General features: G+C 37.2%; 1 protein-coding gene across 3 annotated transcripts in view; it reads left to right on the forward strand.

Moving 5' to 3' along the window:
- The first annotated feature begins 87 nt into the window (after positions 1–87).
- Positions 88–19,008, forward strand: part of cep89 (centrosomal protein 89) — a 55,080-nt gene continuing 36,159 nt past the window's right edge. Inside the window, exons 1-17 of one of the 3 annotated variants that reach the window (XM_005913082.3) lie at positions 88–1,260; positions 1,749–1,855; positions 2,274–2,420; positions 2,623–2,815; positions 5,177–5,240; positions 6,292–6,387; positions 7,161–7,409; positions 7,977–8,119; positions 9,953–10,003; positions 11,082–11,165; positions 11,925–12,028; positions 12,830–12,945; positions 13,990–14,170; positions 14,668–14,835; positions 15,950–16,091; positions 18,110–18,199; positions 18,395–18,954. In XM_005913082.3, the coding sequence (XP_005913144.1) occupies positions 1,219–1,260; positions 1,749–1,855; positions 2,274–2,420; positions 2,623–2,815; positions 5,177–5,240; positions 6,292–6,387; positions 7,161–7,409; positions 7,977–8,119; positions 9,953–10,003; positions 11,082–11,165; positions 11,925–12,028; positions 12,830–12,945; positions 13,990–14,170; positions 14,668–14,835; positions 15,950–16,091; positions 18,110–18,199; positions 18,395–18,430 (2,013 nt within the window). In that variant the 5' untranslated portion in view covers positions 88–1,218 and the 3' untranslated portion in view covers positions 18,431–18,954. Of the gene's footprint in view, positions 1,261–1,748; positions 1,856–2,273; positions 2,421–2,622; positions 2,816–5,176; positions 5,241–6,291; positions 6,388–7,160; positions 7,410–7,976; positions 8,120–9,952; positions 10,004–11,081; positions 11,166–11,924; positions 12,029–12,829; positions 12,946–13,989; positions 14,171–14,667; positions 14,836–15,949; positions 16,092–18,109; positions 18,200–18,394; positions 18,955–19,008 lie in introns of those variants that run through there. The other 2 variants (XM_014333711.2, XM_042216429.1) reach the window with 2 other exon arrangements.

A 19,008-nucleotide genomic window follows, 5' to 3' on the forward strand; every position in this document is an offset into this window, starting at 1 on the left:
TGTCTGTGGTTCCAGTTACCAATCAGGTCGGGAATGCATGGAATGAGTCTTGACCACATACACGCCAAGTCAAGACTCGTGCTTTTAACTATTGAACGTCTAGCCCAGGATCATATGACATCCTAATCCACAGAAACTGAAAAGAAATACCATGTGGTTAAATTTTATTCACAGATTTTCTTCATCTCTGTGATTTTTAGTTCCAACATAGCCCTGGAAAGATAAAATTCTCTCCAGCTTTATGTTAATCAGAAAAGTAGATATTGCAGGAACCAATGTGTTGACTTTAGTCACTATTTGTCTACATTTCCTAAGGCAAAGTTGTTTTGTTTGCTTTTTTTAAACTAAGAAGCAGAACAAAACAAAGATTACACTTTTCCCCCATTTATTACAATAACTCTGTTTTTCATGTTGGAAAGAAATAAAAAGGTTAAAATTATACTTATAGAAAGCTTTTCTAAAGCTGTTCCTTTATGCTTCAAATGACAAAAAACAGGCTAAAGATCTGACCCACACATAGCTGTATTTTATTGAGGAACGTCTCAGTTATTTAATGGCTTTATGGTTGTCTTCTGTATTTGGTTTTGTGTTGATTGGATGGATTTTATAGTTTGACGTATTTCCTATTGGTGAGGAACTGTAAAGATTGCAATTGGGATACCTATAAACGTAGCCACTGTTATAATACAGTAGATAAATAGTTTGGGAATTTAGACAGAACAAACACAGCAGGCCTTCAGATAGGCGGCTAATACAGGTGGGGGAATGACGTTTTTATTTACTTATTCCTACTTGAAAAAAGCCCTGTTCTTCAAATTAAAAGTCACCAGCAGTGAAAGAAGAAAAAGAAAAGTTTTTTCGGGGACAAACGGTGTTATTTAAATGGGCCAACATCGTCCCCTGTTGGCCAGGCTGCGAGTTGGTAAGCAAGTCGTTGCTAGGTGGATCAAAGCAGTCTCTGATTGGCTTTTGCCTTCAAACTTAGCCAATCAGCGTTACGTTTGGAGCACGGTTCCTTCTTGTTGTGAAGCGTCTAGATACAAGGAAACTGCAAGCAGCCATCCTTGTTGAATTTAGTTAGCTTACGCATTTTCCTTTCTCGGCGAATTATAATTTCTGATTTAATTGTAAAGCTGTTTTATTGAAAGAATACTTCGCAAAAGCATTAAATAACATTAACCTATATAGTAGACGGCAACTGTAAAACGTATTTCCAGTATGTTAAGATTTAGCTTTAGGAGGGAGAAAGACAAGGAGTTTGTAAGTTGCCATTCTTTTATGATAGATATTAACCTTTTGTAGTTTGTCTTATTATTTTTGTGTTTTTTAAGGCTTTACTTATGGTTAATTAATAATAGTAGGAGTTCTTTGTTTTCAAAAATACTGCCGCTAACTCTTGGTAATGAGTATTTAATTGGTGGTATTGCCTATTTTTTAAGCTAGAGTTTGTATAAATGGTGAATTGAGGGTTTTTTGTGCACTAGCGATTGCTCTAGCATTACTTAGTAAAATTTGAGGATAAATATTGGTGCTGTTGTGCCTTCATTACGCTCATCACTGGTCGTCAGGTGGTCATACTGTGATTCTGTAATAAATCCCTTTACCCTTCCCCTGCTGTTCACCCTGCACAACATCTGTGTTGTTTTGTTTTTGTTTGTCCCCCCCCTCAATTTGGTGTCATCTTATATAAACCCTCCTGAAGCGTTGTGTCTGTATGTCCCTCTAACTCTTCTCTCTGTGTTGCGTAGAAGCATATAGCTCATGGTTTGATCCCTGCTGCCTCCATTGCTCCCAAACCAGCCGTACCTCGTACCCCTCCCCCTCGCAGCCCAAACCCTTCACCTGAGAGACCCAGGTACCTAACACTTTCTGTTTATCGCCCATAACCTCCAACAGCCTTTCATGTTTCATGTTTCTACTAAACTGTCATTTAATCCACATTTTCATGTTTGCTATGAGCTTGTTAGAGGCTATTTATCGAAATGTAGCGATAGATCATGTGTAAAGAAAAAAACATTAAATTTTAGTGCAGGTCCAAGTCATTTTAATTAAATTGAAAACTAGAGCACTGGCTTTGGTTAATGATCTGCTCTGCTTGTGCCGTTGTTGTTGTCATAAATGATGCATTTATTGATAATTGTCATCATCCAAACTCGATAAATAAAGTCAAAAATTGTAGAGTGACTTCAAATTTGCATGCGATGCTTTCCATGCATTTCATTTACTTTTCTGTTACACATAGTGTCTCATAAAGTATGTGTTTCTATCTACAGGTCAGCTTTAGCAGCAGCCATTTTATCATCCTCACTCACTGGACAGACATGGGCCATACCTCCTGCCCGGCTGATGTCTTTATCCGAGAGTGGTCAATCAGAATCCTTCACATCTGAGCCAAACATCAGCACAGCACTTTACACAAGGTAGCCATCATATGGGAAAGGCAACAGTATTATGTCAAGATTTGTGTCATCACCAGTGTGTCAGAAAAATAAAATTCATTTTCTCTGGCAGGAGTTTTAAGAGAAAATAAACTGTTCATAAAAGTGGCTGTATTAGTTTGTGCCTCTACTAAGATACATCAAATTGTCTTCTGCTGTTATCTTACATGCTTAACTTCCTCAGAGACAGATGGTCAGAAGATTTGGTTAGCCGGCCACGTCTGTCCTCTCCTGACCAGTCAGAGGGGGAGTTGGAAGACAAGGAACAGGAAGTGGTGGATGAAGAGGACGGGGAGGAACATGTCTACCACACTCTGGACCGAAGGCAGAATTCTTCACTCACCGAATCTGTCTATGCTCTGCCACTAAAATCTAAGGTGAGGAGCTGCAGAAAGAGCTTGTATTATGTGCATGAAGGTTTCTCAGTAGATTGTTCCATGCTTCTAATACAGATCGCATAAAATACCTGTAAGAGGTGATTAGTGGTTATAAGACTAGAGGCTAAATGGGTGGCTGTGTATTTATTAGGTGTAACCCTAATAGTGGCATGTGTTACATTTAGGTGAGGCAGTTCCAGGTGTCTCTTCCAGAAGACAAGAACTCTCAGAATAACTTTAATCTTGATTCATCCTAAAATGGGAAACTTCTCGGTTCCAGAGCATCTAATCAGAATAAGTTCAGCCACCGCTGAGAATATTTGCAGAGCTAAATATGTCTGTGTAATAAAAAAAAAGCCATCATCAGATGTCATGATTCACTATGGCAACAGGTTAAATAGAGCAGAGCCTCCATTTTAACGCAGAGTAGTCATGAATATGTGTGCCAATGCAAAATATGACATTTATCTTTAAATGGTGAGTGATGAAAGAAATAAGTAAGCTTTATTTTTATTTATTATTTTGGTTATTTTGTTGATTACTCATTCATATTTTTCTAAAGATGATCAAACTAAAATCCAGCCGATATCTCTACATATATTACAATAATTATTTCGATATATTTATTCATCAGTTATCTGACGTCTGTCTTAATCTGTAACAGCTGAATAAGAGTTCTTAGATTGGATTTTTTTTTTTTTTTTACATGCAAATTTTGCCCAATTTTCCCAGCTCTGTAATTTTGAAATGTTTAAATATTTCAACATTAAGTGTTGTCAAAACACATTTAAACAATCTTCAAAATGTATCCAAAACCTCACTTTAAACTCCATTTAGTTCACCTTCAGGATCACTACAGTCATTCTCACTGAGACATTTATAAATCTCCAACATGATGCCAATTATGACAGCAATTTTCAGTCTTGGCTGGTCACCTTGTAACAGTTGACTGGTAATTGCTTATTATTTTGTGCATCTAAAGGGTCAGCCCATGAGGTTTATTTAATGGGGGGTTGGAGTGTTGGCATGTATTTAATGAGTGTTACTACTCCTAAATAGGTTTTCCTTGAGTCTGTGGTATTTTGGTATTGTAATCCCAGTCTGATCCAGTAGGAGGCACAGTTGTACTCAGAATCGATACTTTGTTTCTTTTTAATGCTGTGCTATGGTTGTCACTAAAACTATCAGCTGTGATTCAGCTCAGTAGCCATATATATGGACTTGGCTTATAGCATCTGCAGATATCCTTTCAGTTTTTCTTAGTAAATGTTGGTGGGGTTTTTTTTTGTTTCCTTCTATCAAACAGTTTTCTTTGTTGTACATTTGGCATTTAATTTATGTATCTACATGGTTAAATCCTGAATCCCCCCTTTTTTCTCCACTACAAAATGTTACCGTGTTTGTCTGTGGTGCTCTTACAATCCAGGTGGTGAGTTCTTGCACTTCTGCAAATTGCCTGAAAATTGCCTTAAAAAGCTGTTATTGTGATTTATGGTAGTCACTGATCACAGTACATTAGTAATGGGAAGTTTTTCACAGTCTTGCTTTATCTGCACACAGTTAATTCTATTCTGTGGTGTACAGTTTATCTGTAAAATTGCCTTGTGAGTTCTCTTCTTAATTCGGTCTGTGGCACTATGCCAAATGTCTCCTTTTATAGATCCCTGAGAAAATGTTATATTATGTTGTTGTTCTTCTACTTGGATAGCTAACCTGTAAAGGTCCCAATGGTCTCTCCCTGTCAACTATCTTTCCAGGCTATGGCAGTGTCTGAATCTCTCAGTTATGACAGCCACAAGTCAAAGTGACATAGGACATCATGGATCTATTGTGTCATAATCTAAGGCCAACAGACCTAGTATGGTGACTCATATGATATAGTAGTTTTACACAATGGTGTACCACCTCTAGGTCCAAAAAAACATCAGCCCGAACCCACATAAATCTACAGGATGGTCTTCACTTTCTGTTTTTTTTATGACTCAGGGTGAGAGTAAAGGTCACTGTGAGAACATTGTGCTTGTTTCTAAATATAGAAATGCAGTATATTTTTTTCCATCAACAATTGTGGAATTTATTGAATTTTTATCATAGTTGGGGTGTTAAAAATAAATTGTCTTCCAATTTTTCCTCATAATTCTGTTTCAGCTATATGTCTTCTCTACACTGAACTGACAAATGTAATTCATTCATGTTGTTTTGTAGGCTCTTTCAAACTGTACAATTTAATAAATACACTGATAAGATATTATCGGATACGTTTTGGCAAAGACCATAAATAAACTCCTCCAGGCTGCAGGGATTTATATATTTGTTTGAAAAGACTTACTATACTGACTGCCTCTTTATTTATTTTGACAGTCTGTCTTCAAGTCCTCTACACCCCTGCCAACTCAGACTTCTGGCAGAAGAGAGTCTTCACCAGGTACTGATTTTACAATAATGACAGATGGGTTAACATATTTCATAAGGAGGAGAACATCGTAGTAGTAGTAATAATGATAATGATAATACGAAGGACAATGCTCATGAAAGAATTGATCTGTGGTAAAAATTGACCTATGTATTTAAAATATGGCCTGTATATTGTAGAGCCCACTGAAAAAGATCAGAAATCAGCACTGATTTCCAGTTAGCTTTCTTCTAGTACATTTTCACACATCCAACACAGTATAAATGCTTGAAAATAAAACTGTGTGTATTTTTATAAACAGATTTTTGTATATAGGTAGCAAATAGCAAACGCACATGCCCACAAATTTCAAACATTTTAGCTGATATAAAACAGCTGGTTGTGATCACTGATGTGAAAGACAGGTGGTAACATTGACAGTAATAGGTCTATCGAGTAATTGGAATGACTCTAATTATGAACAGCAAATCTGAAAATCTCTCCAACAACATGTAACTAAACATAAAGTTCTGTTATTGCTTTTGTTTATTGTTGGTGCTCTTCCAAAACAACGTGTAATAGAAATTCAAGACTATTGGCTTTTGGAGTCTTTTCTATGAAAAGCACTAGTAAAACAATTAAAGCCATGCAACCTGATATTAAAATCTTCTCCATCACATAGCCAAATTACCGGTACACCACACTCTTGACTCTATGTTAGAAAAGTACAGCTCTTATTCAACTGACATTTAGTTTCATAACAGCCATAAGGTAACCTCATATCATTAGAGCTAAATGGAAAGCCTCGTTAGAATTGTTATTAGCAGTGCTACCCTCAGGCTTTTGGTGGTGGTAAATTAAAATGTTCTGTCTGTTCCTAAAATGCTCCTACCTTAATAACTAAAGTGCAGACATAATATCTGTCTGATTCGCAAGGTAACACTTTCAGGCTTTGCAGAAATTACATTTTTACATAACCATTGGCTGATTGTGGTAAAAAGGGATTTTACTATAATAAAACCCTTAGAAATCAGCGCTCCTCTCGGTTTTGAATTCATTCAATGAATTTGTTCACATCACACAGATTTCACTGAGGAGACCAGTGGCCAATCCCCAGAACCCAAAGAGAAGAAAATGTCTGTGAGGAAGACTCTTGAAAATTGGAAAGATGATGTTCCAAGTAGGTGTAAATACTAAAGTAGCCTGTGTGTGTCTGCTTGGCATTTTTACATATAGATTTTTAATTTAAAAATTAATAAATGTATGTATATTAAGCATTAAAGGGTCACCCCACTGTTTGCCTTTCTCTTCATGTCCTGTAATCTACCCAATAAAGGGTGAAGGCATTCCAATATCTGTAAGTTAACATGTTAATGTTAATATTAACTGTAAAAAAAAAAATCAGAGTAAAAACACACCATTCAATTGGTCAGGTGAAATAAACATGTTAACAATGAAATATTTTAAGTTGCATGCATTTTATGTATGTATATTTAACATAGTATTGTAGATAATGTTCTATAATGATATTTGTGGTCATCAGTGCACATTGTGTTCTGATAAATGGCTTTAGCAGAACTTGATGTGAAATGCAACATGCCATCTAAAAGTACTATTTCTTCTCTGCATTATTCTCTGCATGACATTGATGTTTTGTTGTTTTTTTATTCATGTAACAAGAGTTCCCACCTCAAATGAGAAATGTATTTTTTTGAAATGGTTATAGCAGGCTGCCTGCTGCCTAGATGCCTAGATATGTTACTAGATAAATGATAGTAACATAACTCATAGTTATGTTACAGTTTTAGGATTTTTTTCTGTTTGTGTCCATGTTTTCTATCTCTGCTGTAACAAAAAGCAGCACTAAATTTGTATTTTCAATACAGTACATACTTTCTGTTCATTTATACATTTTATTCTATTTTTGAAAAGTATTTTTGTTGCCTGTTTCAGCAACACCGACCATTTTCACTGCTGGTCACCCCAGGCAAGCAAGCCAAGCCAAAAGCCCCAAAGACCTCCGTGAGCTTCCTCCAGAACCCAGCAATACATACAGTGAACTGCGGAAGAAGGTAGTGAGGGACCGTCGGGAAAAGAACACAAGGATGGTAGACAAAGAAAAGCTACTAGAGGAGAGACTGCAGCGCCTGGAACGGGAGATTAGTGACAGCAAAGCCTTCTCAAACCAGAGGTCCTCTGCAGGTAGAGTAGAGGAACCGCTGGAGAGATACTGTACAGAGGAACAATGTGGAGAAATTGAATGAAGGGAAGTAGGGAAAGTATATAGAAGTAACAGTGGAAGTAAAACAGATGCAAATGAGGCAGAAAGGAAAAGTAAGCAGAGAGTTACAGCGGATGGAGGAATTTACAAGTGTCAAAAGAGGGAGCTGGAGATAGTGCTAAGGGTAGAAATGGCACTGATCGTTGGACTCCACAGCATGTCCTCAGCATGAAGAGAGGGAGTAAGAGGGAGAAGAGGGAGTAATGAAAAGAAACATGAAAGCACTTTGCTGATCTTTAGGCAGACCACATGTACTGTAGAGTCAAAACCCATGTTGAGGAATGACCTGAATGGGCTGTGTTGCATTGTAGTGTTGCATAGTTGCACACTCCTGAAAGATGCAAATTATTGTCCTGATTTTGTAAAAATCACAAGCCCTCACATTTCACATTTTTTGCTTTAATTCAATGCTTTGGCATTTGGAAACTGGCTTAAAACTACTTATTAATCTGGAAAATTATTTGTAACCTGAAATGCTTTGTTTGCAGGCAGCCAAGCAGAGCTGCAGAATTTGAGGCAACATGCTCAGGAGCTGGTTGATGAAAACGATGCCCTCAAACTGACAGTTCACCGTCTGAATGTGGAGCTGAGCCACTACCAGGCGCGGTTCAGACCACTGTCCAAAGAAGAGGTATAACAAGCTCAAGACATGAATATGACAAGAGACTACTTCAGTGAAGGATAAGGGGCTAATTGAGAATTAATGAACTATAGGTATTTCTAAAAAAATATATATATATGGGTCAGTTTAAACTTTTCATGAATAAGATGCAATGCAACCTCAGGGTTTGCTTGAAAGAAATTTGAGAAATTGTATTGTGAATATTACCAATCAGCTCAGTTACGAACAGCTGTTCCTATTAGGGAGTTGTACAGAGAAAAAAAGTCAGTCTGTCTCACTCCTACCTTACCAAATTTAACTTAAATCAGGTATATGTGTTTGTTGGGTCTGTGTTTCCACAAGCCCCGCTGGTTTAGAGACTTATTCATCATGAAGAAAACAAGACAGTCAGCAATCGATCGATTTACTTTCAAGACAGGCCTCATTGTTATCTGCCACAAAATGACCCCTTTTATTGGGAAAACAGTTCACATAATACACATCACAGCAAAAGCACCACCCACGTAAAACCCCCAAATGGTTACAACGACAAGGCACTATGCGTGTGTATGTGTAAACATCTGTATGCATGTGAGAATGTGTGTGTGTGTGGCCTCCTGCTGACCAAAAGGGTCATAAAAGCAGGAAGCAACATCACAAGAAACAGATCTTCCAGATAGGATGTATCTGCAAAAAAACACTACATCCCCCCCAGAACCTCGAGAGGTTGGGGAGGGGGATAAAAGAATTCCTTTCTTAACAGAGTTAAAACAATGTAGAGATGGTAAGCATAAAAATGACAACATTTAACAATTCACTCTAACAGTGTTCTCCTGTATTATCTTCATTTACTCTTAGACTTATTTTCTTAGATTCTGTAGAAAATCTAATGGCAGTACATCTCCTTATTTTCAAAGCTTCATAACTGAGCTTTTAAGATACACATCCACCTTTGATCCAAAACCCTGCTGAGTGAAGTAAGGTTTTATTTTTGTCAGTCCTTCCCTCTGATTTGTTGAACCAAAAGAGTTTTTTGTTACTGTCTGTGGCGGTCTCTCTGGTACAGTCTGTCCAGATTATTGTAGGTTTAGCGCTGCAGGAGAAAGCCAGCCTTTGGTTTTAATCATGACTACCTCATGCTGTGTTTTCACACCAGGGGATCTCCTGCTCTCATCACTGCCTCTGTGGCTGCATGTCTCTGCAAAGGCTCATTACTAACAAGTGAAGTGTGGCTGGAAAGAAAGAGATAAAGGAAAATGCATTTTACAGTGAAGTAACACAGTTATAAGAGATTGGATGAGTCATAATCAGTTTAATTGGTTCAGTTAAAAGGATCTGCTTCCATATTAAATTATCTATAGCAAACCTTGAGTGGGTCTCCTCGTTTTTGCTGTAGGAGGCATTTTGCTGGTAAGTTAGAAGTTCATAGGATCAGTACAGATCAATACAAAGTTGCTCTGATTGATTATCTTTATCCTATAACATGTCCTAACTGATGAGTGTTCTTCCAGCAAGACATTGCCACCATTCAAAGGGCATGAGGTAACACTCAATGATTTGATGTGTATGAGCCAAATGAACACCTAAATTAAATTTTAGAGTGTCATGGAAACAGGTCCATCTTTAAAACACCAAATAAAGGGATATCTTTGGAAGAATGGTGTTCCATCCCTCTATTGGAGCAGCTTAGCTCTTAGTCAGAGTAACTACTCTTGTGCAGTTATTGATGCTACACTAGATTCCAACACTCTATTGGCCCATTCTGATATATTAAACTTATCCATGTAAAGGACTAAACTGTAGTGATGGGATAAAAGCCCAACTTCATTTTCTTTCTTTCTATGTCACTCCTTACTCATCTAGCACTCCAAAGTCAGTGGCTTACCAAACACGGGGTCTCCTCCTCCATGGCTGGTAAGTATAAATATATAACACTACAGTACATTTCTGGCTTGACTGTAGGCTGACCTTTTAGCAAGTTAATAATCTGATGTCACTAATCAATACATATAGTGTCGCTGGTGTGAGATTATAATATTATTTTATGCCATGTTATACCCCTAATTAAAGATTGTGAATTATTATGTAGTTTTAGTTTGCATTATTCTCCTGAATTAGAAGAAGGTGGTAACTATTGCATTTGTTAAACTGATTTGCATTACATTAGACTGCTGATTTATTGTGAATGAATGATATTGTTTTATGATGCATTATACTGCTGAGTTATAAGAAATACTGTTCGCAGAAAGTCATCGCCTTATTTGTCTGATTAGAAGAGAACAGAATATACTGGAGTTTTCTGCCCCATCTCAGCAGGAGCAGATAAACAGGGAGCCAAGGTCGTAGCTTAGGCACTGTGTGAGAAAAAGCATGTGAATGTTTAGGCTTTTATGATAAGGTGGGGGCCACTAGAGGCTATAAGAGTTTGATCAATGCTCCACCATTTTGAGATCTGATGCTGTCTGCGTACGGTGTCCATCTCCCACATGTGTGATCATTAAAATCATCGTTTGACTCAACCCGGCCGGACCAGTGTTGTTATTGTGGTTTTTCCTCTTGTATCTATCCCCAATATTTGAATCCGTAACACTGGCTAATCTAATAGGCAAGTCATTTCGTAAAATAAATTGACTGGTCAATCGATTACTATGGTTGATTTTTTCAGTACCCCATAAAATTGAAGAAAAATGTGAAATTGCAGATTTTCAGTCTGCTGACAGCTGGTCTGGTAGCACGGTTAATCACAACCAAAGCTCACTAAAATTTGCACAGGTAAGAGAGACTCTTAAATGAGTATATCTGAATGCCACACTGTCCAGTATCTGTCCACCCTAACAAGATCATAAAGCCCATTTGCACCAGGTATTATTACTGTCACTGTCTGATTGAAAACAAACTTTTCCTGTGTGGCGTAATCTCTAGCAAGGCAAAAGATTCATGGCACTCATGTTATGTCTAGTTTAAACTATTTCTCTTTGTCCGTCTTATGTAGGTCGACATGAAGTATTTATCTCCTCTACTGCTGGCTTATGAAGACAGAATGAATGAGAAAGATGCCATTCTGCAAACCACTGAGGTAAAGTGAAATTTGTGTGAGTTTTAATGAATCATCTTTCATATTTTCTTTTTGGAGAATTGGTGAGGTTATTTCAGAGGTGGGGGTTGTTAAGTACTATTTGATGTGCCAACTTGTATTTATGTGGTTCATGGGTTGAAAACCTGCAGTACACTCAGTAGATAGAATGCATTAGTCAAGGTGCTCCCAGGATCTTATTAGATGAGGTAAACATTTAGTCATGCAAACAACAGAAGTCAAAATAAAATCATATTTTGTTCTAGCGGTAATTATTGTCTTTTTAATAAATATTTGGGTCTTTTAACTCATTCACTGCCATTGACGTCTATAGCCGTCAATTGCAGTGAATGAGTCAATGGGTTTAACTCATTCACTGCCAATGGCTGGCAGTGAATGAGTTAAAGGTAGCTATATAATACATCCTTCCTTTGGAATTAATAAACAAGTAAAAAGTAAAAACATTCTGTTTAATATGCTGCAAAAGGTTGCGATTGAGCAGGTTTCTGTGTCCTGAGGCGATCCAGTTCCAGCATAAAAGGACTTGGAACAGTTTCACAGGGGGAGGTGAGACCAGACTTAGTGGGTATAACACTAACAGGACAGCTGGTGTGCTCAGGCAGTCTCAGTGAAGGATGGTATCTCCCCAGGGGGACCTTTAAGCCTTGGCTTAGAGGTGGTAGTAGAGCAGAAGATGCATTTATTTTGTGTTTTTCTTTATGGCCTTGAAATCATTGTTTTTTGTGTATTTGTCTGCTACAGGAAAACATGAAAAAGTTGCATTTTCAATTAGAGGAAGTCATTAAAGAAAATGAGAAACTCCATGATGAAATTACCACGACCGGAGCGGTCAATCAGAAAGACTGGTAAGAAAAAATGCACGGCTTTGTGTATGTGGGTTATTTCAACACTGTATGAACTTGATTTGCCGTCATCATTCATTCATCTGATCTTGTAATGAAAATTAAATGTCTTTTTTCTTTATCCATTGCTAGATGATAGATGCAATTAAGAAAATGAAAGAAGCTAAACCTTTGTTTCCTTTGGTACACCCCTGCTGCTGGTATTCTGTCTTTCATAATCATTCTAGCATAGAATGCTGCTGACACTGACTGAAACTAACTCTGAGAAGTTAGATAATTGCACTGCCTTTATGTAAACTATCAGGGATTTTAGAGTTGTTAACCTCTTCATGTATGTCAATCTAATATATAAGGGATTACTTAAGTACTAGGAATACATGTTGATGCTCAGTACATTTGTATACGTATAGACTTAGTCTTTATTTCAAGTGCTCTTGTGAAAAGTATAAATACTTCATGATACTAGATGTCCAATTCATTCAAAGGCCAACACTTGTAGGCAATCATATTAACTCTTTTATTTGTATTCAGTAGACTCATCAAGTTGTTAATATGTTTCTTCTTAGAAAGACTAACTTGCAGGAGTAGAAAAGTATATGTTATCTTACAAGGATTACAGAATTTATGTAAGATTTGTTTCTTGGAAAGATAGCTTAATCTCTGTAAAGGCTAATGTAGCATGTAGCAAAGCTATTTATAGTATTTTTGTGTCTGATAATTACTGTTTGTTAAATTAGCAAGTTTTGTGATGTGCTGATTTAGCATTGATAATCTCTCACTCTCCTGCTTTCTTTCTTTCTGCAGTTATCAAATTCAACAACAGGCCGTTCTGGTTTTGCAGGAGAACCAGGATCTCATCAATCAACTCGAGGAGCAGCATGCTGAGGCCAAGGCCACTCACAGCAGACATAACACTGAAGGTATTTTCTGGAACACTGAAATACCTAAAAAAAATGAAAAAGATGAAATAAATTCTTCCACAAGCATTTACACTAAAATCTTTAAAATGATGCATGCATTTCAGAATTACGTCTGTTTTTTTTGTTTAAAAAAATGTTTTTAGGTCTTTTTTGATAGGGATAAATGAGGAAATACAGAATATAACACAGAATACGCAGAAAAAGTCTAAATGTCTACTTTTGGTGTTGGCCGTGTCCCTTTGAAGGTCGTAGATTCGAACGTTAACGCAGTAGATGTTTCTTTTTGGATTCAGGTATATAATGCAAACTTTCATTTTTGTTGGCTCTTTGACCTAGCTAACACAAAGATGCATTGTTAGACATAGGAAAAGCTTAAAAAAAAGCAACAGCTTGTTTAAAAGAGCCTTTCACAACATTAACAATGTAACAAATCATTGCCAGAATGAGCCCCGCCCTAAGAATATACATCTCGTCGTGTGTCTCAGACTAATATGGATGTGATTTATTGAGTAGTAGTCATACGTGTTGATGCTCAACGCATTTGTATAAATAGGATACCATTAAACTTCATTCTGAGTTGTTTTCACCTACTGGGTGATACCTAAGGTTTTTTCCATATTATTTTTGGTTTCATAATACATACTTTCCTTTCTGTTGGCCCCGTGATCTAGCCAACAAAGAAACACAAAGACCCATTGTTAAACATAGGTAAAGATCACTTTTTAAAAGTCTTTCACAACGTTAACAGATCTTCATTTTCCATTTCGGGTGAGCCCCACCTCAAGAATATGCAACTTAAAAACGTACACACTCGCAATTTCACGGCCTTTTTTGTAAACATGTTAAATTCAGAAAAGATTACTCAAAAAGACTCAAGTGACATACAAGGAGAAAACATGAAAATACATTTTGAGCACTAAAGGCATTTAGCCTAATGTACATTTACTGGGCTCGCTTCCCTATTTCGTTTTTTTATTTTCCTTTTTATTCATTTTCTTCTGTTTAATACTCTCTTTTTTTCTTATCTCTTTCTTGTTTCTTTAGTGGCAAAAGTGTCTAAGAAACTGATGTTATTAGAAGTGGAAAACCAGCGTTTGGAAGGGGACCTGGAAGAATGCAGGAGGGAGGTGCAGAAAAATAAGAAGGAGCTTCAAGTTCTGCAGGCCCGCCTAAAGGATGCAGTCACCTGGGACGAACACTGCAGCATTGCTGGAAAACTGAGAAGGTACCCTTCTAATCTCACGTTATTAAACAAAACTGAATACTTAAGTATTAAAGCTGCTCTGTTATTTCAAAGAGAAAACAAGAAACTGTAGACTGAACAATTTATATTCACAAGCATTGACCATTCTTGCTCTATGTTGGGTAAGGGTGTTGGGAAAGCTTTGTTTATTATTATTTCAGTTGATTTGTAGCACAGATAAGTAGACAAAACAAGAACTACAACAAAAGTAGCACCTGAAGCACTGCAGTTTTAAGTGCAATAGAAAAGTCAAATGGGATTTAATGAATAAATGTACGTGGTCAGGTATTGTCATAGCCCCTGGGATTTAAAATACAACTCATGTTTACACAAATGAATCAAAAATAAATTGCATAAGCATGAAATAACAGGACTATTACATTTAAAACAAATATCAGTAGGCTATATTTTGGAGTTTTAATTGCAGATTGTGACACGTGCTGTGACATAATTCTATGAACTCTTCTCTTCACTCTCAGACAACTGGAGCAGCATGAGAGCAGAAGTAAGGGTGAAATTGACAAACTGCTTCTGAGAGTATCTAACCTCCAGGAGGAGAACAGGATTCTAGCTCTGGACAAAGCCCAGCTAACTGCAAAAACAAGGGCAATGGAGGCTGAGCTGGAGCTCTCCAGGCAATCCAACAGGTAGTAAATATTTAGTGTTCTTTGTTTGCTGTTATCACATACATGAAACCTGGTATACAGCAGTGAGACACAGTTCTTGGAAGGTTTTCAGCATTGCTTGAGCCATTAAAACAAAAGAATGTTATGATTACTATAACAGCATGTGGAACCAATTCCATTTTCAATATATTAAAATACTTTTGTGCAAAGAATATGCAGCATCTGGATATGTTGAGAAACAAACTGCCATAAAAACTGGTACATGGATGTTTAACAAGAGTAAAATCAGTGTAAACTATTTATTGTTTATAATTGGGACAGCTTGCTTTAAAAAAAACAAACACTCATGATAACTTGAAATTGAAGCAGTCTGATAATGTGCTAGACTCCTGCACATCCACTGAGCTCTGTGTTAAGGTTTTTTTTAAATAAAAAAATCCAACCTATATAAAGTAATATGGAAGAAGTCCACTTAGTAAGTGTTATGCACATGACTTTCATGTGGGAAAATGTGGTTCATATCCTATGTGAGGATCAGTGCCAACAAGCTCGTCTGATGGGAGACAGGAGAACTTTCTATTTTCATATAATTACTTTATTAATTTAATTATTATTAATTTATTTTTTTCTTTTCTAGATTTCTGTCCAACATTGTAGCTGGTGATTCATTCTTTTGTCCTGTTTGTCTAATGTTTTGACACCTAGTATAATTATAATTAATTAACTGTAGGGATTGCAAGGGATTGCAGCTGGACTTAAATATGTTCTGGTCTGGAGCCTTCGTTTCCCAGTAGATTTGTGCTGAGATTAATGTGAACTCTTTCAATATGAAGTGTGAAGTCTGTCAAAAGGTGTTTAATAACCAACATTTCCCCCCACCTTGTGCAGATGGCATGATCTCAAGTATCATCCAGCTAACCTATTGTCCTTCTTCTTATTCAACCCTTCTATCTGCTGCTTTCCCTTTTCTTAACCCCTGCTTATTTTTGTTTACCATGTTTTCACCAAACCTCCCTTTCGCACTCCATTCTCGTGCCCCCATACTTTCTCTTTCTCTCTTTTCTGTGTTTTTGGTCCTCTTTTAATACTCTTTAATCAATTCCCTTCCTCACTCGCCTATCTTTCCATCAATTAGGAAGGCTGAAAGAAGAATGAGTATGTTGAAGCAACAAAAGGAAGAGTGTGTGTTGAAGGAGGAAAAGACACGGCACTACCTGGGAGCTGTCATTTCTGTGGCAGAACACATTTCCCAGGAGAGAGACCAACTATTACACATGGTACTACTGATGCTACTGTAAAAAGATTTTGTACCACATGTGACACTGAATAGATGCACAAACATGAGGGTCTTGAAACTTTCCTTTGATAAAAAAAAAAAAGGTCTAAATATACTGAATATTAAGTATCAATTCATTCACTTACTAATTAAGCTGTTTGTAGTAATGCCAGCTTTGGTTGCTGTTTACAGACAATTGATCCGAAATGACAACAAAATTCAGTAGTTAAGGTGTAAAGGTATTTCATAAGGGTTGCAACAGGTCTGGAGGCAGGTAGGATTTTGGATTTTAAAAATAGTCACAGAAAAACTAATAGGCACCCAAAAACTGCTGGCAGATGCAAATCAGACTGGCTACCCCTCAAAATTTGTTGGTAATAATGTCATAAGGTTGCAGAAAACCTGGGACCAGTCCCTGGATAGATTACTGGTACATCTCAGGGCCAACATAGACAGGCAACCACTCACACTCACATTCACTGACATTATCCAATGCTTATTTGTATTTCCTGAACAAGTTTGCTCTTAAAATTAACTCCATTCTAGGAGAAAGAATCTTAAGCTCCTTCTCCTCAGCTCTGCTGAGAATCATTAAATTGATGGTTAGGACTTCCAGATAATCAGTCAACTGATCAATTAAAACTGAATTATTAATGATTCCAAAACCTTATTTGGTTTTCATATGCACCTGTTTTCAGAGATAGCAAATTTAATAATTTAATAGCAGAAAATTAACTAGCCATATAGTACTATTCTTTCTCTCTTTTTTGCCATATTTTTCAAGTAGTATTTGATAACAGTGTAATAAAACTGGAAATTCTGTTTTTGGAGTGCCAGCCCAGTATTTTTAGTGGCTCCCATATAGCCACCCCTAAGAAATTTTTTTGGAGGAGGTGCACCTGACGATAGGTGACAAAAGTGTGCATTCGATTCAGTGTCATGTTAAAAAAACAGTTTGAGATTATTGGAACTTTGTGACATGATGCATTATTTTGCTAGAAGCAGCCATGAGAAGCTGGGTACAGTGTGGTGATGAGAGATGATGAACATGGTCAGTGACAATACTTGTGCAGGGTGCGGAATTTAAATTATGCCCAGTGATGTACTGAGGAACCCAAAGTGTGTCAAGAAAATATCCCCCATACCATTATAGCACCTCCACCACTGGCACCTTGTTTTTGATACAAGACAGGATGGATCCATGTTTCCATATTTTTTACCCAAAATTGTGACCCCACAGACAGGCAGCAGTTTTCCAGTCTTCTATTGTTAAAATGATCCTCACATGTATGCATATCTCTGTGTATATCTCTGTTGTATACTTTCATTATTCAGACAAGGTACAAGCACAGAGAAGATAACGTAAAGGTTTTTTCAGTCAAAGCAATTGTATAAATCAGACCAAAAAGTGTGTAAGGCGTACAGGAACCGAACTGCCTGATTTTCCACCTCTGGCATTATATAACTGGGTATATATTATCTGGGGGGGGGGTTAAGCATTGTGATTATGTATGTTATGTAAGCAGTGGAAATGTTTTTAAATGCTGAAAACATGTTTTTTTTTTTTTAATTTATACATAGTTACCTATAAAGCACTATGATTATTGCAGAGTTAAAGAAGACTCATGGTTACTTTTTGTGTTTTTGGAGTTCTAAAGAGTCATGACCAATAATCTGAGAATGACTGGCATGGGGGAGCCTTAGCTGACTTTTATGAAATCTTGATTCACACAGTTACTTAGTAGGTAGCGAGTGAGTATTTTTTTATCCATCCTTATCCAACCTAGTACAAGTCTGCAGATTGGTTATACTGTCCTGAAGTTAGACAGCTTTTGTGCCTCACCCATTTGGCTGCACAGGATTTCTGTAAATTGGCAACAGTTTGACGTCTTTCATTCATTTCCTTTGTCCAATTCTTCCATAATCCCCCACTTCCTTTATCCAATTGTGTGTTTAACCCTCCCTCTGTGTTCCTTTTTTAGCTCAGTAACCCGCCATCTTCCCTGTCTGCCTCCCTAGGCATCATCTCTTCAGCAGGAAAAGCAGAGATTCATCAGCAGGATTCTCAGTGGCACAGTTCGATTTGGAAAACTACAAGAAGAAGTCAAAGTAAGTTTGTTTATTAAAACATCACTTTCAGAATACAGTCACCTCCCCTGTAAACACTTTTTTTTCACACAAGAATCATACATCAGTGGTTTTAAAAAGTCAAATCTGGCTCACTGGCTTACAGTGGGTTTGGTTTGTCTTAATAATGTCTGCACATATGATTAAGGAGCCAGAACTCTCTTAATGTATTCCCAGAAGCTGCACTGCTACGTGGCAGGCAGGTTAATTTGATCTTAACCTCTGATGCTTGGCAAGCTTTTGAACAACACATTTGGTTCATCTGGTGCCTCAACTGATCAGGCTGAAACATAACGTTCCAGTTTCAGTCCTCATGTCTGGTGTCTATTGATCAGCCCACTCTACTGGAATTGATAAACCATCGGCTTGTCAGCCTCCACTACTCGTAACGAATAAATTGATGAACACTTGTGTCTTGCAGATTGCTTTCTCTTATGCTGACTTGAGTGGGTCAAGTCAAGTATCTTAGATAATCTTCTCATTTTTAAGAGCTCATGCAATTAGGACCATACATTGTAAGCATGTTTCATGTAAAGAAAGCACCAGTATAATGATAATGATCAGAGGTTATAAAGGGGTGCCGTTTGTGCTCTATGACTGTGGTCATAGAGAACATGCTGCTGTTATGTGCTATTTTACATGCATTTTCTCACTTTGCCTGTCAGCACTTTTCCTTTATGTTTGTCCCTTTCTAAAAATCCTGATTCAATCCCCACCAGGCCATGGGTTCTTTAGTTCAGTTTTAGATTACTTTCATTTAATTTTGTTTTCAGTTGACTTATAATTACACA

This window comes from Haplochromis burtoni, unplaced genomic scaffold (assembly GCF_018398535.1).
Source record: "Haplochromis burtoni strain Fernald_Lab_line unplaced genomic scaffold, NCSU_Asbu1 Contig_2, whole genome shotgun sequence".
Classification (NCBI taxonomy): Eukaryota; Metazoa; Chordata; class Actinopteri; order Cichliformes; family Cichlidae; genus Haplochromis; species Haplochromis burtoni.